The following is a 26,218-nucleotide window of genomic DNA, read 5'->3' as shown; positions in this document are numbered from 1 at the left end:
CTCTTCCTTCTTCTTATCTCTTGGCGCATGGGCCTCTTGGGGCTGGTGCCCTTGGCCCATATAGGCCAAGGCGCACACCCCTACAGCCCATGTGGCCCCCTGGGGCAGGTGGGCCCCTTTGGTGGACCCCCGGACCCCTTTCGGCACTCCCGGTACAATACCGATAATGCGCGAAACTTTTCCGGCGACCAAAACAAGACTTCCCATATATAAATCTTTACCTCCGGACCATTCCGGAACTCCTCGTGATGTCCGGGATCTCATCCGGGACTCCGAACAACTTTCGGGTTACCACATACTAATATCTCTATAACCCTAGCATCACCGAACCTTAAGTGTGTAGACCCTACGGGTTCGGGAGACATGCAGACATGACCGAGATGACTCTCCGGTCAATAACCAACAGCGGGATCTGGATACCCATGTTGGCTCCCACATGTTCCATGATGATCTCATCGGATGAACCACGATGTCAAGGACTTAATCAATCCTGTATACAATTCCCTTTGTCTATCGGTACGACACTTGCCCGAGATTCGATCATCGGTATCCCGATACCTTGTTCAATCTCGTTACCGGCAAGTCTCTTTACTCGTTCCGTAACACATCATCCCGTGATCAACTCCTTGATCACATTGTGCACATTATGATGATGTCCTACCGAGTGGGCCCAGAGATACCTCTCCGTCACACGGAGTGACAAATCCCAGTCTCGATTCGTGCCAACCCAACAGACACTTTCGGATATACCTGTAGTGTACCTTTATAGCCACCCAGTTACGTTGTGACGTTTGGCACACCCAAAGCACTCCTACGGTATCCGGGAGTTGCACAATCTCATGGTCTAAGGAAATGATACTTGACATTAGAAAAGCTTTAGCATACGAACTACATGATCTTGTGCTAGGCTTAGGATTGAGTCTTTGTCCATCACATCATTCTCCTAATGATGTGATCCCGTTATCAATGACATCCAATGTCCATGGTTAGGAAACCGTAACCATCTATTGATTAACGAGCTAGTCAACTAGAGGCTTACTAGGGACATGGTGTTGTCTATGTATCCACACATGTATCTGAGTTTCCTATCAATACAATTCTAGCATGGATAATAAATGATTATCATGAACAAGGAAATATAATAATAATCAATTTATTATTGCCTCTAGGGCATATTTCCAACAGTCTCCCACTTGCACTAGAGTCAATAATCCAGTTCACATCGCTATGTGACTAACACTCAAGGTCACATCCCCATGTGACTAACACCCAAAGAGTTTACTAGAGTCAATAATCTAGTTCACATTACCATGTGATTAACACTCGATGAGTTCTGGGTTTGATCATGTTATGCTTGTGAGAGATGTTATAGTCAACGAGTCTGAATCTTTCAGATCCGTATGTACTTCGCAAATCTCTATGTCATCTTGTAGATGCAGCTACTACGCTATATTTGGAGCTATTCCAAATAACTGTTCTACTATACGAATCCAGTTTACTACTCAGAATAATCTGGATTAGTGTCAAAGTTTGCATCGGCGTAACCCTTTACGACGAACTCTTTTACCACCTCCATAATCGAGAAAATTCCTTAGTCCACTAGTTACTAAGGATAACTTTGACTGCTGTCTTGTGATCCATTCTTGGATCACTCTTGTACCCCTTGACTGACTCATGGCAAGGCACATTTCAGGTGCGGTACATAGCATGGCATACCGTATAGAGCCTATGACAAAAGCATAGGGGACGACCTTCGTCCTTCCTCTTTCTTCTGCCGTGGTCGAGCTTTAAGTCTTAACTTCATACCTTACAACTCTGGCAAGAACTCCTTCTTTGACTGGTCCATCTTGAACACCTTCAAGATCATGTCAAGGTATGTGCTCATTTGAAAGTACCATTAAGAATTTTGATCTATCCTTATAGATCTTGATGCTCAATGTTCAAGTAGCTTAATCCAGGCTTTCCATTGAAAAATACTTTCCAAATAACCCTATATGCTTTCCAGAAATTCTACGTCATTTCTGATCAACAATATGTCAACATATATTTATCAGAAATTCTATAGTGCTCCCACTCACTTCTTTGGAAATACAAGTTTCTCATAAACTTTGTATACACCCAAAACTTTGATCATCTTATCAAAGCATACATTCCAACTCCGAGATGCTTACTCCAGTCCTTAGAAGGATTGCTGGAGCTTTGCATACTTATTAGCATCTTTCAGGATTAACCAAACCTTCTGGTTGTATCACATACAACCTTTCCTCAAAAAATCGTCGAGGAAACAATGGTTTTTGGCATCCTATCTGCATGATTTCACAAATAATGCAGTAATTGCTAATATAATTCCAACAGACTCTTAGCATCGCTATGAGTGAGAAAGTCTCATCGCAGTCAACTCCTTGAACTTGTCGGAAAACATCTTAACGACAAGTCGAGCTTTCTTAATGGTGATACCTACCATCATTGTCCGTCTTCCTTTTAAAATCCATCTGTACTCAATAGCATTACGACCATCGAGCCGTTCTGCCAAAGTCTACACTTTGTTTTCATACATGGATCCTCTCTCAGATTTTATGGCCTCGAGCCATTTATCGGAATCCGGGCCCACCATCGCTTCTCCATAGCTCGTAGGTTCATTGTTGTCTAGCAACATGACTTCCAAGACAGGATTACGTACCACTCTGAAGTAGTATGCATCCTTGTCATCCCACGAGGTTTGGTAGTGACTTGATCTGAAGTTTCATGATCACTATCATAAGCTTCCACTTCAATTGGTGTAGGTGCCACAGGAACAACTCCTGTGCCCTGCCACACACTAGTTGAAGAGACGGTTCAATAACCTCATCAAGTCTCCACCATCCTCCCACTCAATTCTTTCGAGAGAAACTTTTCCTCGAGAAAGGACCCGATTCTAGAAACAATCCCTTATTGCTTTCGGATCTGAGACAGGAGGTACACCCAACTGTTTTGGGTGTCCTATGAAGATGCATTTATCCGCTTTGGGTTCGAGCTTATCAGCCTGAAACTTTTTCACATAAGCGTCACAGCCCCAAACTTCTAAGAAATGACAGCTTAGGTTTCTCTAAACCATAGTTCATATGGTGTCATCTCATCGGAATTACATGGTGTCCTATTTAAAGTGAATGTGGTTGTCTCTAATGCCTAACCCATAAACTATCGTGGTAATTCGATAAGAGACATCATGGTATGCATCATATCCAACAGGGTGCAGTTATGATGTTTGGACACACCATCACACTACGGTGTTCCAGGCTGTATTAGTTGTGAAACAATTTCCACAATGTCTTAATTCTGTGCCAAACTCGTAATTCAGATATTCATCTCTATGATCATATCATAGATATTTTATCCTCTTGTCACGACGATCTTTCAACTTCACCCTGAAATTACTTGAACCTTTCAATAATTCAGACTCATGATTCATCAAGTAAATATACTCAACATCTACTCAAATCATCTGTGAAGTAAGAACATAACGATATCCACTACATGCCTCAGCACTCATTGGATTGCACACATCAAAATGTATTACTTCCAACAAGTTGATTTCTAGTTCCATTTTACTGAAAACGAGGCTTTCAGTCATCTTGCCCATGTGGTATGATTTGCATGTCTCAAGTGATTCAAAATCAAGTGAGTCCAAACGGTCCATTTGCATGGAGTTTCTTCATGCATATACACCAATAGACATGGTTCGCATGTCTCAAACCTTTCAAAACAAGTGAGCCCAAAGATCCATCAACATGGAGCTTCTTCATGCGTTTTATACCGATATGACTTACGTGGCAGTGCCACAAGTAGGTGGTACTATCAGTACTATCTTTTGGCATGAACATGTGTATCACTACGATCGAGATTCAATAAACCATTCATTTTAGGTGTAAGACCATTGAAGGTATTATTCAAATAAACAGAGTAACCATTATTCTCTTTAAATGAATAACCGTTGCGATAGACATAATCCAATCATGTCTATGCTCAACGCAAACACCAATCTCGATGGTAGAGGGAGCGTACGATATTTGATCAACCTTGGAAATACTTCCAACACATATCATCATCTCACCTTTAGCTAGTCTCCGTTTATTCCGTAGCTTTTATTTCGAGTTACTAACACTTAGCAACCGAACCGGTATCTAATACCCTGGTGCTACTAGGAGTACTAGTAAAGTACACATTAACATAATACATCCAATATACTTCTATCGACCTTGCCAGCCTTCTTATCTACCAAGTATCTAGGGTAATTCTGCTCCAGTGGCTGTTCCCTTTATTACAGAAGCACTTAGTCTCGGGTTTGGGTTCAACCTTGGGTTTCTTCACTAGAGCAGCAGCTGATTTGCCGTTTCATGAAGCATCCCTTTTTTTGCCCTTGCCCTTCTTGAAACTAGTGGTTTCACCAACCATCAACAATTGATGCTCCTTCTTGATCTCTACTTTTGTGGTGTCAAACATCGCGAAATCTCAAGGATCATCATATATGTCCCTGATATATTATAGTTCATCACGAAGCTCAAGCAGCTTGGTGGTAATGACTTCAGAGAACCATCACTATTTCATCTGGAAGATCAACTCCCACTCGATTCAAGCGATTGTTGTACTCAGACAATCTGAGCACAAGTTCAACAATTGAGCTTTTCTCCCTTAGTTTGCAGGCTAAGAAAATCGTCAGAGGTCTTATACCTCTTGACGTGGGCACGAGCCTGAAATCCCAATTTCAGCCCTCGAAACATCTCATATGTTTCGCGATGTTTCAAAACATCTTCGGTGCCTCAACTCTAAGCCGTTTAACTGAACTATCACGTAGTTATCAAAATGTGTATGTCAGATGTTCGCAACATCCACAGACGACGTTCGAGGTTCAGCACACTGAGCGGTGCATTAAGGACATAAGCCTTCTATGAAGCAATGAGGACAAACCTCAGTTTACGGACCTAGTCCGCATAATTACTACTATCAACTTTCAACTAAATTTTCTCTAGGAACATATCTAAACAGTAGAACTGAAGCGCGAGCTACGACATAATTTGCGAAGACCTTTTTTGACTATGTTCAGGATAATTAAGTTCATCTTGTGAACTCCCACTCAGATAGACATCCCTCTAGTCATCTAAGTGATTACATGATCCGAGTCAACTAGGCCGTGTCCGATCATCACGTGAGACGGACTAGTCATCATCGGTGAACATCTTCATGTTGATCGTATCTACCATATGACTCATGCTCGACCTTTAGGTCTCTTGTGTTCCGAGGCCATGTCTGTACATGCTAGGCTCGTCAAGTCAACCTAAGTGTTTCGCATGTGTAAATCTGTCTTACACCCGTTGTATGTGAACGTTAGAATCTAACACCCGATCGTCACGTGGTGCTTCGAAATAACGAACTGTCACAACGGTGCACAGTTAGGGGGAACACTTTCTTGAAATTATTATGAGGGATCATCTTATTTACTACCGTCGTTCTAAGTAAACAAGATGCATAAACATGATAAACATCACATGCAATCAAATAGTGACATGATATGGCCATCATCACTTTGCTCCTCTTGATCTCCATCTTCGGGGCTCCATGATCATCATCGTCACCGGCATGACACCATGATCTCCATCATCATGATCTCCATCATCGTGTCTTCATGAAGTTGTCTCGTCAACTATTACTTCTACTACTACAGCTAATGGTTAGCAATAAAGTAAAGTAATTACATGACGTTTATGTTGACACGCAGGTCATAAATAAATAAAGACAACTCCTATGGCTCCTGCCGATTGTCATACTCATCGACATGCAAGTCATGATTCCTATTACAAGAACATGATCAATCTCATACATCACATATATCATTCATCACATTCTTCTTGGCCATATCACATCACATAGCATACCCTGCAAAAACAAGTTAGACGTCCTCTAATTGTTGTTTGCATGTTTTACGTGGCTGCTATGGGTTTCTAGCGAGAACGTTTCTTACCTACGCAAAAACCACAACGTGATATGCCAATTGCTATTTACCCTTCATAACGACCCTTTTCATCGAATCCGATCCGACTAAAGTGGGAGAGACAGACACCCGCTAGCCACCTTATGCAACTAGTGCATGTCAGTCGGTGGAACCAGTCTCACGTAAGAGTACGTGTAAGGTCGGTCCGGGCCGCTTCATCCCACAATGCCACCGAATCAAGATTGGACTAGTAACGGTAAGCATATTGAACAAAATCAACGCCCACAACTACTTTGTGTTCTACTCGTGCATAGAAACTACGGATAGACCTAGCTCATGATGCCACTGTTGGGGAACGTAGCATAAATTCAAAATTTTCCTACGTGTCACCAAGATCTATCTATGGAGTCATCTAGCAACGAGGGAGGAGTGGATCTACATACCCTTGTAGATCGCGCGCGGAAGCGTTCAAGAGAACGGGGTTGATGGAGTCGTACTCGTCGTGATCCAAATCACCGATGATCCTAGCGCCGAACGGACGGCACCTCCGCGTTCAACACACGTACGGAGCAGCGACGTCTCCTCCTTCTTGATCCAGCAAGGGGGGAGGAGAGGTTGATGGAGATCCAGCAGCACGACGGCGTGGTGGTGGAAGTAGCAGGATTCCAACAGGGCTTCGCCAAGCGCTGTGGGAGGAGGGAGATGTGTCATGGGAGGGAGAGGGAGGCGCCAGGGCTTAGGTATTTCTGCCCTCCCTTCCCCCACTATATATAGGGCCAAGGGAGAGGGGGGGCAGCCTTGGCCCTTCCTCCAAGGAAGGGTGCGGCCAAGGGAGGAGTCCCTCCTCCCCAAGGCACCTAGGAGGTGCCTTCCCCCTTTAGGACTCTTCCTTCTTATCTCTTGGCGCATGGGCCTCTTGGGGCTGGTGCCCTTGGCCCATATAGGCCAAGGCGCACACCCCTACAGCCCATGTGGCCCCCGGGGGCAGGTGGGCCCCTTTGGTGGACCCCCGGACCCCTTTCGGCACTCCCGGTACAATACCGATAATGCACGAAACTTTTCCGGCGACCAAAACAAGACTTCCCATATATAAATCTTTACCTCCGGACCATTCCGGAACTCCTCGTGATGTCCGGGATCTCATCCGGGACTCCGAACAACTTTCGGGTTACCGCATACTAATATCTCTATAACCCTAGCATCACCGAACCTTAAGTGTGTAGACCCTACGGGTTCGGGAGACATGCAGACATGATCGAGATGACTCTCCGGTCAATAACCAACAGCGGGATCTGGATACCCATGTTGGCTCCCACATGTTCCATGATGATCTCATCGGATGAACCACGATGTCAAGGACTTAATCAATCCCGTATACAATTCCCTTTGTCTATCGGTACGACACTTGCCCAAGATTCGATCATCGGTATCCCGATACCTTGTTCAATCTCGTTACCGGCAAGTCTCTTTACTCGTTCCGTAACACATCATCCCGTGATCAACTCCTTGATCACATTGTGCACATTATGATGATGTCCTACCGAGTGGGCCCAGAGATACCTCTCCGTCACACGGAGTGACAAATCCCAGTCTCGATTCGTGCCAACCCAACAGACACTTTCGGAGATACCTGTAGTGTACCTTTATAGCCACCCAGTTACGTTGTGACGTTTGGCACACCCAAAGCACTCCTACGGTATCCGGGAGTTGCACAATCTCATGGTCTAAGGAAATGATACTTGACATTAGAAAAGCTTTAGCATACGAACTACATGATCTTGTGCTAGGCTTAGGATTGGGTCTTTGTCCATCACATCATTCTCCTAATGATGTGATCCCGTTATCAATGACATCCAATGTCCATGGTTAGGAAACCGTAACCATCTATTGATTAACGAGCTAGTCAACTAGAGGCTTACTAGGGACATGGTGTTGTCTATGTATCCACACATGTATCTGAGTTTCCTATCAATGCAATTCTAGCATGGATAATAAACGATTATCATGAACAAGGAAATATAATAATAATCAATTTATTATTGCCTCTAGGGCATATTTCCAACAGTTAGGGCTTTATCCTCGCAAGGAATTCTCTCTCAAAGGCTTCGAGGTGGGTTGCTCTCAAACGACAAAAGCCGTACTTTAACTCTAAGCATCCAACCGTTTATGGTTGTAGGGCATGGGCTATTTATAGCCACTAGGCAACCCGACCTGATTTGTCCGAAATGACCCTGGGTCACTAAGGAACTGACACGTGTTCCAACGGTCAGATTTCAAACACACATGGCAACTTTACTTGGGCTACAAGCAAAGCTGACTTGTCCAACTCTGGACAAGATTCGCTCTCATAGTCTTCACTCGAAGAGATAGGATTTTGGTTAAGCATAACTTCAGTCATTCTGACTGCTTCTCTTGGACCCCACTTAATAGTACGGTGGTTCCTATGACTCAACAAAGAAGAAAAAGAACTACGAAAGATCTAAGTCTTCGCGCTCCATAGTCTTCATGCGATGTCTTCTCTTGTCATAGTCTTCCATGTGAATGTCTTCACATACAACCTTTGACTTTAATGTCTTCATACATTTTTAGGGGTCATCTCTGGTAGAAAAACCGAATCAATGAGGGACTTCTACCTGTGTTATCCTGCAATTCTCACAATCACATTAGTCCCTCAACTAGGTTTGTCGTCAATACTCCAAAACCAATTAGGGGTGGCACTAGATGCACTTACAGAATCTTGATCGTAGTGATACACATATTCATAATATTGAAGCCAAAAGATGCAAATTTAATAATGATAGTGCAACTTATATGTGGCACTGCCGTTTAGGTCATATTGGTGTAAAGCGCATGAAGAAACTCCATGCTGATGGCTGATGGGATTTTGGAATCACTTGATTACGAATCATTTGATGCTTCCAAACCATGCCTCATGGGTAAGATGACTAAGACTCCATTCTCCGGAACAATGGAGCAAGCAATTGACTTATTGGAAATAATACATACTGATGTATGCGATCCAATGAGTGTTGAGGCTCGCAGCGGGTATCGTTATTTTCTGACCTTCATAGATGATTTGAGTAGATATGGGTATATCTACTTGATGAAACATAAATCCGAAACATTTGAAAAGTTCAAAGAATTTCAGAGTGAAGTGGAAAATTATCATAACAAGAAAATAAAATTTCTATGATATGATCGTGGAGGTGAATATTTGAGTTACGAGTTTGGTCTTCATTTGAAACAATGCGGAATAGTTTCGCAACTCACGCCACCTGGAATACCACAGCGTAATGGTGTGTCCGAACGTCGTAACCGTACTTTATTAGATATGGTGCGATCTATGATGTCTCTTACCGATTTACCACTATCGTTTTGGGGTTATGCATTAGAGACAGCTACATTCACGTTAATAGGGCACCGTCTAAAAATCCGTTGAGACGACATCGTATGAACTGTGGTTTAGCAAGAAAAGCTAAGCTGTTGTTTATTAAAATTTGGGGTTGCGATGCTTATGTGAAAACAATTCAGACTGATAAGCTCAAACCCAAATCGGAGAAGTGTGTCTTCATAGGATACGCAAAAGAAACTGTTGGGTACACCTTCTATCACAGATCCAAAGGCAAGATCTTTGTTTCTAAGAGTGGATCCTTTCTAGAGAATGAGTTTCTCTCGAAATAAGTGAGTGGTAGGAATGTAGAACTTGATGAGGTAATTGTACCTTCTCTCGAATTGGAAAGTAGCTCATCACAGAAATCAGTTCTAGTGATTCCTACGCCAATTAGTGAGGAAGCTAATGATGATGATCATGAAACTTCAGATCAAGTTACTACCGAACCTCATAGGTCAACCAGAGTATGGTCCGCACCAGAGTGGTACGGTAATCCTCTCTAGAAGTCATGCTACTAGACCATGACAAACCTACGAACTATGAGGAAGCGATGATGAGCCCAGATTCCACAAAATGGCTTGAGGCCATGAAATCTGAGATGGGATCCGTGTATGAGAACATAGTGTGGACTTTGGTTGACTTGCCCAATGATCGGCAAGCCATTGAGAATAAATGGATCTTCAAGAGGAAGATAGACGTTGATAGTAGTATTACTAAATACAAAGCTCGAATTGTCGCAAATGGTTTTTGACGAGTTTAAGATGTTGACTACGATGAGATTTACTCACTCGTAGTGACGCTTAAGTCTGTCCAAATCATGTTAGCAATTGCCACATTTTATGAAATCTGGCAAATGGATGTCAAAACTGCATTCCTTAATGGATTTCTTAAAGAAGAGTTGTATATGATGCAACAAGAAGGCTTTGTCAATCCTAAAGGTGCTGACAAAGTGTGCAAGCTCCAGCGATCCATTTATGGACTGGTACAAGCCTCTCGGAGTTGGAATATACGCTTTGATAGTGTGATCAACGCATATGGTGAGTGGGAGCACCATAACATTTTTGATAAGTATATGTGAATGACATATTGTTGATCGGAAATAATGTAGAATTTTCTGGATAGCATAAAAGGGTACTTGAATAAGAATTTTTCAGTGAAAGACCTCGGTGAAGCTGCTTATATATTGGGCATCAAGATCTATAGAGATAGATCAAGACGCTTAATTGGACTTTCACAAAGCACATACCTTGATAAAGTTTTGAAAAAGTTCAAATGGATCAAGCAAAGAAAGGGTTCTTGCCTGTGTTACAAGGTGTGAAGTTGAGTCAGACTCAAAACCCGGCCACGGCAGAAAATAGAAAGAGAATGAAAAGTCATTCCCTATGCCTCAGTCATAGGTTCTATAAAGTATGCTATGCTGTGTACCAGACCTATTCTATACCTTAGCATGATTTTGGCAAGGGAGTACAATAGTGATCTAGGAGTAGATCACTGGACAACGATCAAAATTATCCTTAGAGGACTAAGGAAATATTTCTCGGTTATGGAGGTAATAGAAGAGTTCATCGTAAAGAGTTACGTCGATGCAAGCTTTTTACACCGATCTAGATACATATTGAAAGTGGGAGCAATTAGCTAGAGTAGCTCCGTGCAGAGTATTGTAGACATAGAAATTCGCAAAGTACATACGGATCTGTATGTTGTAGACCCGTAGACTAAACTTCTCTCACAAGCAAAACATGATCACTCTTTGGGTGTTAATCACACAGCGATGTGAACTAGATTATTGACTCTAGTAAACCCTTTGGGTATTAGTCACATGGAGATGTGAACTAATCACATAAAGATGTGAACTATTTGTGTGAAATCACATGACGATGTGAACTAGATTATTGACTCTAGTTCAAGTGGGAGACTGAAGGAAATATGCCCTAGAGGCAATAATAAAGTTGTTATTTATATTTTCTTATATCATGATAAATGTTTATTATTCATGCTAGAATTGTATTAACCGGAAACTTAGTACATGTGTGAATACATAGACAAACAGAGTGTCCCTAGTATGCCTCTACTTGACTAGCTCGTTAATCAAAGATGGTTAAGTTTCCTCACCATAGACATGTGTTATCATTTGATGAACGGGATCACATCATTAGAGAATGATGTGATGGACAAGACCCATCCGTTAGCTTAGCACTATGAACGTTTAGTTTATTGCTATTGCTTTCTTCATGACTTATACATGTTCCTATGACTATGAGATTATGCAACTCCCGAATACCGGAGGAACACTTAGTGTGCTATCAAACGTCACAACGCAACTGGGTGATATAAAGATACTCTACAGGTGTCTCTGATGGTGTTTGTTGAGCTGGCATAGATCGAGATTAGGATTTGTCACTCCGATTGTTGGAGAGGTATCTTTGAGCCCTCTCGGTAATGCACATCACTATAAGCCTTGCAAGCAATGTGAAAAATGAGTTAGTTACAAGATGATGCATTACGAAACGAGTAAAGAGACTTGCTGGTAATGAGATTGAACTAGGTATGATGATATCGACGATCGAATCTCGTGCAAGTAACATACCGATGACAAAGGGAACAACGTATGTTGTTATGCGGTTTGACCGATAAAGATCTTCATAGAATATGTAGGAGCCAATATGAGCATCCAGGTTCCGCTATTGGTTATTGACCGAAGATATGTCTCGGTCATGTCTACATAGTTCTCGAACCCGTAGGGTCCGCGCGCTTAACGTTCAACGACGATTGATATTATGAGTTATGTGATTTGATGTACCAAAGGTTGTTTGGAGTCCCAAATGAGATCACGGATATGACGAGGAGTCTCGAAATGGTCGAGACATAAAGATCGATATATTGGAAGGCTATATTCGGACATCGGAAAGGTTACGAGTGATTCAGGTATTTTTCGGAGAACCGGGGAGTTACGGGATTTCAGCGGGAGAAGTAATGGGCCTTATTGGGCTTTAGCAGAGAGAGGAGAGAAGGGCCAAGAGGTGGTGCACGCCTCCCCCCTGCCCAAACAAAGTGGACAAGGGGTGGGGGCGCGACCCCCCTTTCCTTCTCCCTCTCCCTCTCTTTTCTTCTCTCCTACTCCGAATAGGAAAGAGGAGGGGAATCCTACTTGGACTGGGGAGTCCTAGTAGGATTCCCCACACCTGGCGTGCCCCCTTAGGTCCGGCCACCTCTTCCCTCCCCTCCTTTATATACGTGGCCAGGGGGCACCCCATAGACATAAGTTGATCTCTTAGCCGTGTGCGGTGCCCCCCTCCACAGATTTCCACCTCGGACATATCGCTGTAGTGCTTAGGCGAAGCCCTGTGTCCGTAACTTCATCATCACCGGCATCACGCCGTCATGCTGACGAAGCTCTCCCCCGACACTTAGCTGGATCTTGAGTTCGTGGGACGTCACCGAGCTAAACGTGTGCAGATCGCGGAGGTGTCGTACCTTCGGTCATAGGATCGGTCGGATCGTGAAGACGTACGACTACATCAACCGCGTTGTCATAACGCTTCCGCTTACGGTCTACGAGGGTATGTGGACATCACTCTCCCCTCTCGTTGCTATGCATCACCTAGATGGATCTTGCGTGTGCGTAGGAAATCTTTTGAAATTACTGCGTTCCCCAACAAGATCACCGCCCGCTTGGCCCATCACCACCTCCTCTGTGTCACATGGATGCATGGGCGGTGTCAGTCCACCACCACACCGCATGCCCCGCCTATCTCTCCATCTTTCTCCCATTCTCTCATGGCGGCACGACCGAGCCATCACCGCCTCGTTCGCACCACACGGTTGCACAGGCACCCGACCCATCACATGCTCCTCCGCATCATATGGTTGCACGGGCACCCCAGTCCATCACTGCCTCCTCCGCACACACATGGTTGCACAGGTGCCCGTCCCACACCGCCTTCTCCGCACCACAAGGCTACATGGGCTTTGCCTATCCACCACCACACCGCACATCCCGCCCATCGCTCCATCTTTCTGCCCTTCTTTTGTGCGGTAATTAATGTCCAACAATGACGACGCTTGGGGCCTAGAGACGACTATCGTCTTCGGAACTTGGTCGCCTTCATCAACACGCCATGGCCCACAAGGTCTGAAGTACAACTCCCGATACCTCCTTCCTCTCCCTCTGTCATCCTTTCTTTGGCAGCCTGATTCAAATTCAATCTCGATTGCTTCGGTGCTAAACAAGTAGCAGATTCTACCGGGATTTTATCTCGCCGTGTAAGGTTTCAATTTGAAAGCCTCATGCTTCACTGCTTAAGTACCATCTCCGTGCTTGTGGATTAACAACCTCGCGCAGTTTATATATGGCATACTTTATGCTGCCTCTGTTCCATAGTGCAGTGCATATTAGTTTTCTAAAAGTCAAAGATCTCCATCTGACCAAGTTTCTAGAATAAACTATCAATATCTGAAGTACTAAATAAATAAACTATAACAATACATGTGGATGTTGATTTTTTTTAAAACTTAGTCAAACATTGGTACGTTTGACTTTTCAAAACAAAGTATGTACTATACTTTAGAATGGAGGGAGTATTAATTAGAATATGGTTCCAACCCTAAGGAGCACAGTCTCTAACTGAATTTAATTGGCACTAAAACAATAAGACAAGATGATAACTAGGTTTTCCTATGAAGATAATTTGGTTAATTGTCACCAAGTCGCTTATGTACACAGTTGATCAGGCCTTATTAATGCATCGGTAATGTTAGTAATGTTACATTCAAACGAAAACTGAGATCAAGCACTTATACTATTATCTCTTGATCCTCCCATTTATGTCTCTTCCTCTTAGAGGCTGCTATAAACATGATTCGTTCCCATTCCTGTCGCTAGTCAGTGCAAATTATTGCTTTTATTTCAAATATGTTCTTTCTATTTTGATTCTAACTACCCATATGAATGATCAATATTGAAAACCAGAAACCATATACTTTGGTGCAGTGCTGCAACTTCTAAGTATTTCTCACTTTTACTACCCTTTTACCATTATGATTGTTGGTGTTTTGTATTATTTGTATGTGATAAGGTAAATTACGAAATATTGATTGGTCAAATCATAGAGTTGTATGATTGTTGTAGATGAATACTACAATCAGAAGGCGCCGTTACGTATATCATAGTTTTCAATTAGTTTTGCAGATGAATATTATTATGTACATCCAATACTATTGTTTAACCCTGTGGGTCCGAGACATGCTTGACGCCAACCACTATTTTGGATATGTTTTTGATAGTGCTGCTAACATATCATTTTTATGAAGAACAATAGTTGTAAAAAAATGAATAATATCCTACCCAAGCAAATGATGACGTGTCTTAGTATCTAGACATATCCTGCAATGCAATAAAGAGTTTTCTCAACCCAGATTTATGGAAACTAAAACACAGAAGGCCCATGAAAACAACAACAACAACCCTCGACCTGCAAATAGAGCAGCAAGCAATCTATTCGTGAATTAACAATCAAACAAAAAACGGTAGAAAAGTAGAACGGCGCAGCGCGCGTATGCTTCTAGTGGAGAGTTGAAACTTGGTGGATGCAGTCATGCAGGAGCGCATGAAAAGCTGTTTACATGACGTCATTCCCTATTTTTCTTGTGATGTCATGTACTCCAGGGGGGATGGATGGCGGGGAGGGGATTGGATTGGATCGCCCCTGTCGACGTCGATGGTCGGGATCAATGCACGCCGCTGCTGCTCGGGGTCTGGCAGGTCGGTCGGATATGGCGCCGATCGAGGTTCTAGGGCTCTAGGCTCTGGCTGGCCCCGGCCGGCTCTGCTTCCCCTAGCAGTGCCCGTCAGATGTTCGAACAAATGCTTCAGCGGCCAGCCGGGCGCCGGCGGGCGGAGCCGACTGTACTGATGAGTGCCCCAGTGCTGCTAACGTGCCCTGGGGGTGGCCAGTACCTAACCACGGCACGGCAGCTAATATGGCCGGAGAAGAGCCAATGCACGAGCGGCGATGTGCCGCTCCACGGAACGGTGGTTGCACGCGGAGCGAAAATGTCAAAAGATGGCGACGCTCGAGGCGCCAGAGAGGCAAGTGGATGACTTCGCCGGAGTCAAGTGGATGATGATGGCAGTATTCCGGTTTTCTGCGATGATGGTTAGTCAAGGTGGCCTCTGAGCGCCGGCGTGAGGTGTGAACCCACGGTGTGTGGTGGTCGTGTACCAGTCAACTGCCAACACACCCGCTCCGTTTACCATCGCTGTCTACAGATTCCATTTCACTGCCTCCTAGTATCAGGTATTCTACTGGCTAATTCTTGCTTATATCTATGTGTTCCAAATCAAATTATTCAGCAGCCCAGCTCGACGCTGGAGCATTTAACAGTTGAGATGCGTGTTTGTTCATTATTTCTGGTGCATTAGGCTCTCTTTTAAGTCTAAAGTGGTCCTGAGGAGATCATATATGCATACATTATTCCCCTTGCTTAATCTAGATGCTGACTGTTTCTTGATATGACTGAGTAGTACATTGCCGTGGGGTCCTGCCTTGATTCTTTCCTTCGTTTAACTGACTTCACAGGTCTCCCCCTCTTTTGTTCACCATCCACACCACCGTTCACACCATTATTGACTCCGGAAGAACTCAGCCATTTTGAAGCACAGAAGGTGTCCCTCACTAGTCTGAGCAGCAGCCGTCACTCTGGATACAAGCTCAAAGCCGCAGCCTCAGTTAGGTTAACGGGGCAGCCATTCCGTGTGAGCGGCTGAGCATTGCAAAGCTTTCCCATTTCAGGTACGATTCTGACTTTCTCTTCCTGGGCTCGGTTCTTTGACATGGATACATAGCTTCCATTGCCAATAGTCTGCCACTTCTCTACTTGCAGCCAATTTTACTAGTTACCCTTGATCTGGGTACAAGCTCAAACCTGCTTCCTAAGCTAGGGGTTGATTATGGCCAATGAGGGCACCCGTTCCGTGTGACTATGTCTATGTGAGGAGCATTGCGTTGCTTTCCCTTTCCAGGTATGATTCTTAGTTTCTCTTCCTCTTCTTGGTTGTTAGACATGGATGATTGTTTCCATTGCCTATTGAACCTCTTTACTTGCACTTAGTTTTGCTAGTTAGCAAACATATTCTTGAATTATCTAAAAAACAGGCATAGTATGTTACATAATTCTTCGACGAGCAAACACTTATTTATACATGTTTTTTTGGTGGTATCAATCGGATCTAGTCATGCAAAGGTTACTTCAACCTTAGTTCTAAGCTGCGGCACTTTTTTTGGATCAGAGGGAGTAGAACTCTATGCTCAAACATTAACATTTGTATTGTAATATCTAGTCATGCAAACTGCACACGAAATTCATCTAGTTACAGTATATACAACAGGGTTGATCCCTTTAAGACTTTAATCAGCTGTTAATCTACTTTCGTCTTGAACACCAACCCGGTGTAGACTCTGATAGTTGACGTACAACATTAGCTCACACCTTTCTGGAGAAGTCTATATACTTCAATACTTGAGCTAATAATTTATATGGTGGTCATTTTCAAAAATAATAATAATTTATATGGTGGTTACTGTTTGAAAATATATAATTCATATTGTGGTTATCATTGTAGGGTCTAACAGGCAAGTTAGCCTTTAACATGCTATCTTTGTGTTGTTTTCGTTTGGGACATAGACTTCACCAAGTCCATCTTTCTAGCAACCTTCTTTGCTTTTATTGGTCAGAACCACCCTTGAATTATCTTTGAATCCTTCAGATATCTTCTTCGTCCAAGAAACTCTTACCTGATGATCCAGATAGAGGCATAGAAAGCAACCGAGAACCTGAGACTTGCAATTTCGGTCAGAGAGCAACCACATGGCAGGTGGCAGGCAATCCGAAATCAGCATTGATCTGACCAACACCAACACCATGGGTACCCAGGTACCAGAGAATGGTTCGAGTGAAGTCAGCAGAGGTGTTTTTGGAATTGGTACTGTCAGCATGAGGCAACATACCATCAATGGCTCGTCCAACAGAAATTTATTACCCCCTAGCCATGAATCCAGCTCCAGCAACAATGATGATTTTGAGCTCTTGTGGGGACATCGTAAATATTTGGTACTTCTTGGAGTCCTAGCAGTTGGTGTGACATACAATGCTGGATTAACACCACCAGGGGGATCGTGGACACTAAACAAGGATGGTCATGATGCTGGTGACCCTGTCATGCATGCTGGCTTTTCTGAACGATATGAGGTGTTCTTTTACTGCAATGCAACAGCCTTCGCTGCATCTCTTGTCTTAATCATCTTGCTTCTCAGTAAGAGTGTGACAAGGAAGAGAATGTGGCTCCACTCAATGCAATTAACCATGATATTGGACCTATTCAGCCTGCTTGGGGCTTATGCTGCCGGAAGTTGCAGGGCACTCAAGCCATCCATTTACATCTGGGTTCTAGTCTTTGCGGTCATCACATATGTTGGGATCCATACCCTAGTATCCACAAGGTTTATTCCAAGAAAATTGAAACAGAATCTGCAGAGAATGATAAATACAGTTCTAATCAAACGGGGTTTCCTTGTGAGGCAAGTGAGCATCCCTCTAGAGAACGTTGAGGAGGCTCGCAAGTTCATTTTGACGCTTGTAATTTTTGCTGCTACTATCACATACCAAGCAGGATTGAATCCACCAGGCGGCTTTTGGGCTGAAAATGACCATGGTTCTGATAAGGTGCATATGGCCTTTCCTCCTTACAAGCATCATCCGGCTACTTCTGTTCTCCGGAGTAACTACCTTGGTCGTTATAATATATTCATCGTTTCCAATTCAACTTCCTTCGTGGCATCTTTGGTCATAATCATACTGCTTCTGAGCCCAAAACTGAGTGGACATGGAATAAGGACCAAAGCAGTGATTGTATGTGTGGTAGTGGACCTATCGTGCCTAATTGTTGCGTATGCTGCAGGATGTTGTAGAGAGGTAGCAACATCATTCTATGTGGTGTTTATCATCGTCATAGTTTGGATCTCCTTTGCAATTTTAGCTGGATTCTTTGTTTGCAGGCCTGTAGCAAATTGGCTACAAAAGGTCAAAACAAGCAGCCTTTGTTGCGTGGAAAAATTGGGCCGTGCACTTTCATTGAGCTTTAGTAGACACAGACATAGCAATGCAGAGCAGGAGAATTCTTATGCAAGTAATCATCATTCTTCAGTCCGTTCAACTGATACACCTGCAGAAGATGACACCCCTGAACCACAAGACCAGCCTGCAGACAATCAGCAACTTCCAAATATCAGAGAGGATGAGTCCCATGAGGAGCATCCACCTGCAGAAGAAAGAAATCAAATTTCAGATGATGAAGAGGCTGTGAATCACTCACAGCATCTGTCAGGGAACAGCCAGCAATCAACAAATATCGAGGTTGTTGCGTCCAACGCGGAGTGTCCGTCTACACATGTCCAGCGTGTTGCAAATCCGGAGTGTCAGTCCACAGATGTTGAGCAAAATATGCCGGTCAGGCAGAGTAACGGAGACACTAGTCATGACATAGTGGATGAAGGGCTTTCTGCACCTGCGGAAGCCACTGGCAATGCAGACTCTGCTGAACAAAACAATCTGGTTGAAGATAATAACCCTAGTACTGAGATTCTTTGCAGTGATGACCATCCTATACATTCTGAGAATGTACATACTGGCAGCAATCAAGTACCCAATCAAAATGCTGATGACATTCGAACTGAGAAGCATCTGAAGAAGACCCGCACATGTATGCTGCTTCTTGCCATTCTTGCAGTATCTCTGGCATACCAATCAGGCCTGAATCCACCAGGTGGCTTTTGGTCAAGAAGTAAAGATCATCATTCAGCTGCTGATCGCATCCTTGAGGACACCCATCATCGCCGGTTCATTGCATTCTTCTATCTCAATGCAATCGCCTTTGTGGCATCCATTGTCATGATCACTTTGCTCTTGAACAAGATGGTGAGCAACAAGGTTACCAAACGGCGTGCGTTGCCAATAATGATGATAGTGGTCCTACTTTCCCTAACCGGAGCTTTTGCTGTGGGGAACTGCAGGGAGGCAAAGAAGACTATTTTCATATCAGCGCTCGTATGCAGTGTACTTGCTTATGTTCTAATTCATGTCTTGATAGCAGTACATATAATTCCTCCAGAATGGAGAAGGCAGGTGGCAGAGATGCTAGAGCACTCAGTTAGTCATTTTTGCTCAGTGTCGCGTCAATTAGGCCACAACCAGACTGGGGGTGATACTAGTGAGAAGGAGTTGGGAAGAAGACGTAATCTGCTATTGACCATTGCTATTTTAGCGGTGACTGTCACATACCAAGCTGGCATGAACCCTCCAGGAGGTGTCTGGTCTGATGACAAAGATGCCACGGGAACTCCAGGCAATCCAATCCTTCAGGATACCCATCCAAAACGCTATGATGTGTTCTACTACTCAAATTCAGTTTCATTTGTGTCATCTGTGGTCGTCACAATATTACTTGTGAATAAGGAATCCTGTGAGTATGGAATCAAGTCCTATGCACTGCGAGTGTGTTTGGTGGCGGGATTGCTTGGCCTCCTCATTGCCTATGTTGCAGGAAGTTGCAGAAATATTAAACAGTCCATCTATCTGAGCATCATTGCTATGGCAGTTCTAGTCTCCCTTCTGATTCAAGTTCTGCTCTCTTCGTTGCATGGCACACTAGGAAGACCATTGGCTAAGTGTCTAGTATTTCTACACAATCTTCTCTTTCATGCAGAGGGTGAACGAGTAATCATTCCCGTGAGGCCAAAAGCTTCAGTTGTCGAAGAAAAAGAAGTGAGAAAGAGACACAAGTATCTGATGCTTCTTGCAATTTTAGCAGCATCGATCGCATACCAAGCTGGTCTGAACCCACCTGGTGGATTCTGGTCTGATGATGAGGGCCATGTACCAGGCAATCCCGTCCTTCGTGATATTAATCACCGACGGTACAAGATATTCTTCTGCTTCAATTCTTTCGCATTCATGGCATCCATTGTCGTGATCCTGCTTCTGTTGAGTAAATCTATCAGGAAGAAGGCTGTGCCACTTGGGGTGTTGCACTTGATTATGATACTGGATATGCTGGCTCTCATGACAGCTTTTGCTGCGGGAAGCTGCCGCAAATTGAGGACTTCAGTGTATGTCTATGCACTAGTTGGTGGCGTTGTAGTAATCCTGCTGCTCCTAATTATTGTGTCAAATGCAATTGCAAAATATCGGAAGGCAGGAGAGGGAAGTGGGATTAACTCCCCGAGACGTCCTGAACCTGTTTCAGGAGCAAACACACCGGCATGACCTGAAGTTTGATGCTCCCTTTTTACAAGAACCCTATTCATTAGGAATCTATATTTCTGTATTATCTGCGAACAATTTGTGTGTCCCGTATCAGCATTTTTCTTCATGTTCAGATTTGACTTGACCACTGGTGTTGCTGTCTGTTGTATGTTCTTGGAAATTATTTTAGCATACTTGAAATTTGAGCTCGAGCCTAAAACTGCATATCAGGTACATCGTCGTGTAATGGAGCTACAAGCAGGCAATGAGGATTATCTTCATTATTCGTTTGTTGCACACTGAATTTTTGTGTTCGAGATTGGTCGCATACTATTCTGCATCTTTTTTATACTCGCTATTTGCCAATGAAATTGCTCCGAGAATTTTGAGCTTTATTCCGCTGCGGAAGTTGGTACCTCATTAGGCTTTCTGGCTTGTTCAGTATTCTTGCACTTTATGTTCTTCTAACATCAGCTTGAGCTGTTTTATGTGCATCCATTTGTGGGGCGCTCCCATATTCTCATCTAAAACAAGTTTGACTACCAGGCTTGTTTTGTACTCTGGTATTATTAGTGTAAAGGGAGTAGTAGTACATACGAAAAAGGCTTTCGCCCTGCTTTATATATAAAGCAATGACCAACCACAAACCGATACAAACGCACGCCATCACAACACACGCACACCTCCAAGGCAAGATACATAAACGCTGAGTGCAGCGACACCACCCCAAGCACTACAAGAGAAGCCGGGGCCTCGACCGTGAACACGCCACTGCGAAGAGATGAAGCCGCATAAGACGAACCGTGGGCTCCAAGGCGGCTGTAACACCCACGATGCGGCTATATCTCCCACGTGTCGGAGCACGACTTAGAGGCATAACCGCATAGTAGGCATGTCGCAAGAGGGATAATTTTTACACATCCCATGTACTGAATAAGAAAGTGATAAAGAGTTGGCTTACAATCGCCACTTCACACAATACATAAATATAACATTACATCATCCAGAATACAATCAAGGTCCGACTATGGAACCAAAATAAAAGAAGACCACCCCTAATGCTAGATCCCCGATCGCCCCGACTGGGCTCCACTACTGATCAACTGGAAACGAAACAACACAACGAACACGATCTTCATCGAGCTCCCACTTGAGCTGGGTTGCGTCACCTGCACTGGTATCATCGGCACCTGCAACTATTTGGAAGTATCTGTGAGTCACGGGGACTCAGCAATCTCACACCCGCGAGATCAAGACTATTTAAGCTTATGGGTAGGAAAGAGTAGTGAGGTGGAGCTGCAGCAAGCACTAGCATATATGGTGGCTAACTTACGCAAATAAGAGCGAGACGAGAAGCAAAGCACGATCGTGAACTAGAAGTGATCAAGAAGTGATCCTGAAACTACTTACGTTCAAGCATAACACAAGAACCGTGTTCACTTCCCGGACTCCGCCGAAAAGAGACCATCACGGCTACACACGCAGTTGATGCATTTTAATTAAGTTAAGTGTCAAGTTCTCGACAACCGGACATTAACAAATTCTCATCTGCCCATAACCGCGGGCACGGCTTTCGAAAGTTCAAAAACCCTGTAGGGGTGTCCCAACTTAGCCCATCACAAGCTCTCACGGTCAACAAAGGATATTCCTTCTCCCAGGAAGACCCGATCAGACTCGGAATCCCGGTTACAAGACATTTCGACAATGGTAAAACAAGACCAGCAAGACCACCCGCTGTGCCGACAAATCCCGATAGGAGCTGCACATATCTCGTTCTCAGGGCACACCGGATAAGCTAAGCGTACAGGAGCCGACGTAACCCAAGTTGCCAAGGGATGGCCCTGCACGGTGCTCTAGTTTGGACCAACACTCAGAGGAGCACTAGCCCGAGGGTTTAAAACAAAGATGACCCTTGAGTCTGCAGAACCCAAGGGAAAAAGGCTTAGGTGGCAAATGGTAAAACCAAGGTTGGGCCTTGCTGGAGGAGTTTTATTCAAGGCGAACTGTCAGGGGGTTCCCATTATAACCCAACCGCGTAAGGAACGCAAAATCAAGGAACATAACACCGGTATGACGGAAACTAGGGCGGCAAGAGTGGAACAAAACTCCAGGCATAAGGCCGAGCCTTCCACCCCTTACCAAGTATATAGATGCATTAGTTAAAATAAGAGATATTGTGATATCCCAACAATATCCATGTTCCAACAAGGAACAAACTTCATCTTCACCTGCAACTAACAATGGTATAAGAGGGGCTGAGCAAAGCGGTAACATAGCCAAACAACGGTTTGCTAGGAAAAGGTGGGTTAGAGGCTGACATGGCAATATGGGAGGCATGATATAGCAAGTGGTAGGTATCGCGGCATAGCAATAGATCGAGCAACTAGCAAGCAAAGGTAGAAGTGATTTCGAGGGTACGGTCATCTTGCCCGAGATCCCGCAAGGAAGAAGAACTAGTCCATGAAGAAGACAAACGGACGTAGTCGAACAGATCCTCACAACTCCGGAACGAAACCGAAGCTAACGGGAGAAGCAACCCGGAAAGAAGCAAGCAACATAGTAAACAACCTTCACATAAGCATGGCATGATGCACACCCAAGTATGATGCATGACCGGTTTAATGAAGCATGGCATGGCAAAGTGCACAAACAACACTACAAATTAAGTGGAGCTCAATATGCAACTCCGTTGCATATTGACGAAACACCACGTGACTTATTTAGTTCTCTCTCGTTTATGTACTCAACAATATTAAATGTTGATTAACATGGCAAGGGGTGAAGCACAACAAAACTACCTATCTAGGCAAGTTTAAATGAGGCCGGAACAACAAGCAACAAGTCCGAAAAATCCTCATGTGCATATTTTTGGTTATGGTACTGTTCTACCCTAAAGCATATTTTAGAGTTGTTTAACATGCAAAGCAAGTATACCATGTTAAACTAGGCATTTTTCTACCCCATTTACATATAAAGTTTATTAGGTTTGGAGCTACGGTTATTTAGTTATGAAATAAAGCATTTTAACATGGCATTAGAGAAAATTAAAGCAAACATCAATATAAAAATTTCAAACATGCATGAAAGTGGCATATTATGAAACTAGATGAAATTCTAGTCATTTTTCATATATAAATCATTTTAATACGATGCTCGGTTAATGAGTTATTATATGCATGAAGTGCAAGGGTTTTTCTGCAAATCTGTAAATCCCTGGTTAAATAGGAAATTCGCAGAACCAAAAAAAACATCCACTGGGCCGAATCTTGCTGGCCCAATAGGAAGAGGGAAACTAGAGGGGTTGCTCACATCGGGCCTTGGCCCAGCTGGTGGAGAGGGGAGGCATGCAGGGGCGCGCAGCTGGGCCTGTTGGTGCGGCCCATGACGCGTAGGAGGTAGGCCAGGGGTGCTGGATCCGGTGGTGATCGAGGCCTCCTGGTCCACGCAGGCGCGGTCAACGCACGCGGTCGAGCGCTTGTTCCCTCGCATGGACGAAGCAACAGGGACATGGTGAAGGCGCAACAGACGGGGCACGGCTGAGGCAAGGGGGCGCGAAGGAGGTCTGGGGATGGTGATCCATGGCGGAGGCGGTCCTTGGCCGGATCTGACGCGAAACGGCGCCGGTGGTGGACTCAGGGTAGATCATGGTGTCCATGGCGTCGGTCCCTATGAAGAGAAACGAGAGAGATGCGAGAATCTGAGAGAGAGCGTTGTCGGGGAGCAAGAGGAAAATAGAGGGGAGGATGGAGAGGAAGGCCACAGTCCTACTGGTCCGGTGCTTCTCCAATCCGACAAAGCTTGACGGCAGCGACGCGGAAGCAGAGGTCTCCGGCACAGGAGGCTAGCGAGGGAGGGGAGCAGCGGCTTGGTGGTCTCCCGGCGAGCTTGGTCGCAGGGGCATCCGGGTCCGGGTCCAGCAGCAGGGTCGAGGACGGGGCGCACAAGGAGGAGCTTCGAAGAAGGAGGAGCTCGGGCAGGGCTTGCAGCCGGGCGCGCGAGCTCGAAGCAAAGGCCGCTCGGGGCTGCGTTGCTGCTGCGGCGAGGGAGGATCACGGCGCTGCGCTGCCGCTGCGGCGAGGGAGGAGCACGTCGCAGGGTCTCCTCGGGCTCATGGCTTGGTGATTCGGCGACGGAGATGCGACGATGAGGTGGAGCAGAGGCGCGGGAGAAGGGGCTCGAGCAGGGGAAGCAACATCCATGGGATCAAGAGGAAGCGCGGGTAGGCACAGAAACAGAGGAGGTGGGTGGCGACAGATCTGGGTGATGGGATGGAGTGTGGTGGCGGCGGCTGGGGAGGATCCCTAGCAAATAGGGTTAGGTCCAAAAGAGACTAGGGGTAGACTATATATACGGGAAAAGAGGGAAGTTGGATCATCCGATTAGAATCGGACGGTTGAGAATCTATAGGTTAGAAAGTCCAAACAAGGAAACAGTGATGTTTTGTAGATGTTTGGGGATGTTCCGGACCCAACGGTGATGACTATCCGGGTCGGGTTCGAGACAGTTTTCGAACGCGCGCGAGGAGGGCCGTGGGCTGACGAGAGAGGTTAGGTTGGGCCTGGCGGTAAGTAGTGGATTGTGTAGACGGTCTAGGGAGGAAAGAGAGGAAAAGCCCGGCAACAGTTTTTGGAGACCGAAAACGTCCGACGATAGACCGACTATATTGCCGCTATAAATATCCGTTGGGGCATCAAACGGACTCTGATTGCGATGAAACTTGGCAGGCGGTCTACTTACACTATAAGAAGACCACACGCCAACTCTCATCCCATTCCGAGAACATTTTCCGGCCACTTATAAAATACTATCTCAGACATGCCGCGGGCGCGGGCGAGTGTGGTTGGGCTCAGAACGGACAACAAACGGAACTGGGGGAACCCGGACGGATGCAAGTTTTGAAAACATGATGATGCAATGCACATGATGACATGGCAAGATGCAACACTCAAGCGAATGACACGGCAACAATCAACGAATAACTGGAAGACATCTGGCGCATCGGTCTCGGGGCGTTACAACACTCCACCACTACGAGAGGATCTCGTCCCGAGATCTAGGATGGCACCGGGGAAAAACCGAAGAGGAAAGGGAAGAGGTAAAACTAAGTTGCTTCTTTGACAAATGAGTGAAACCAAAGAACCTTGCGAGGTTGAACAACTTGAAAGAAAGAATACAATGAAGATGAACAAAGTTGAAAACACTCCGTTTGAAAAGAGGAACAAGGAACCTTACTAGAACCTTGTAGGTTGAAAGACATAAGAAAAGGGTTACAATGGACAAGAAGTACATGCAAGCACCCCGGTAGAAACGAGATGTACAAGGAACGATAAAGATCAATTACGACAACACTCCGGTTGGAAATGGAAGGCAAAGAATATGAACTTGGCAAAATGAAAGCACTTGGATGAGAGTCCAGTTAGAAAAGGAATGATAGACATAACACTCCGGTTAAACAAGATAGAGAAGGAATAAGAATGACATAAATTGGACAACACTCCGACTGTAAATGGAATGAATTGAACATGAACTTGAAAAAGATGAGAGGATACTTGATGAGATGAACA

At 44.7% G+C, this 26,218-nt stretch overlaps 2 protein-coding genes across 2 annotated transcripts in view; both read left to right on the top strand.

Moving 5' to 3' along the window:
* LOC147959008 (uncharacterized) overlaps window positions 1–20,938 on the top strand; it is a 172,748-nt gene extending 151,810 nt beyond the window's left edge. Inside the window, exon 2 of the mRNA XM_087537391.1 lies at window positions 17,122–20,938. Within this exon, the coding sequence (XP_087393517.1) occupies window positions 17,223–20,675 (3,453 nt within the window). The 5' untranslated portion in view covers window positions 17,122–17,222 and the 3' untranslated portion in view covers window positions 20,676–20,938. The remainder of the gene's footprint in view (window positions 1–17,121) is intronic.
* LOC125521305 (uncharacterized) overlaps window positions 14,712–26,218 on the top strand; it is a 200,933-nt gene continuing 189,426 nt past the window's right edge. Inside the window, exons 1-3 of the mRNA XM_087537386.1 lie at window positions 14,712–15,652; window positions 15,935–16,147; window positions 16,239–16,377. The gene's annotated coding sequence lies outside the window, so the exon portion shown is untranslated. The remainder of the gene's footprint in view (window positions 15,653–15,934; window positions 16,148–16,238; window positions 16,378–26,218) is intronic.

Source organism: Triticum urartu, chromosome 7A (assembly GCF_056163025.1).
Source record: "Triticum urartu cultivar PI428250 chromosome 7A, HENAU_Tu73, whole genome shotgun sequence".
Classification (NCBI taxonomy): Eukaryota; Viridiplantae; Streptophyta; class Magnoliopsida; order Poales; family Poaceae; genus Triticum; species Triticum urartu.
Note: the sequence above shows the minus strand (reverse complement) of the source record. Positions and strands in the feature narration are given on the sequence as shown.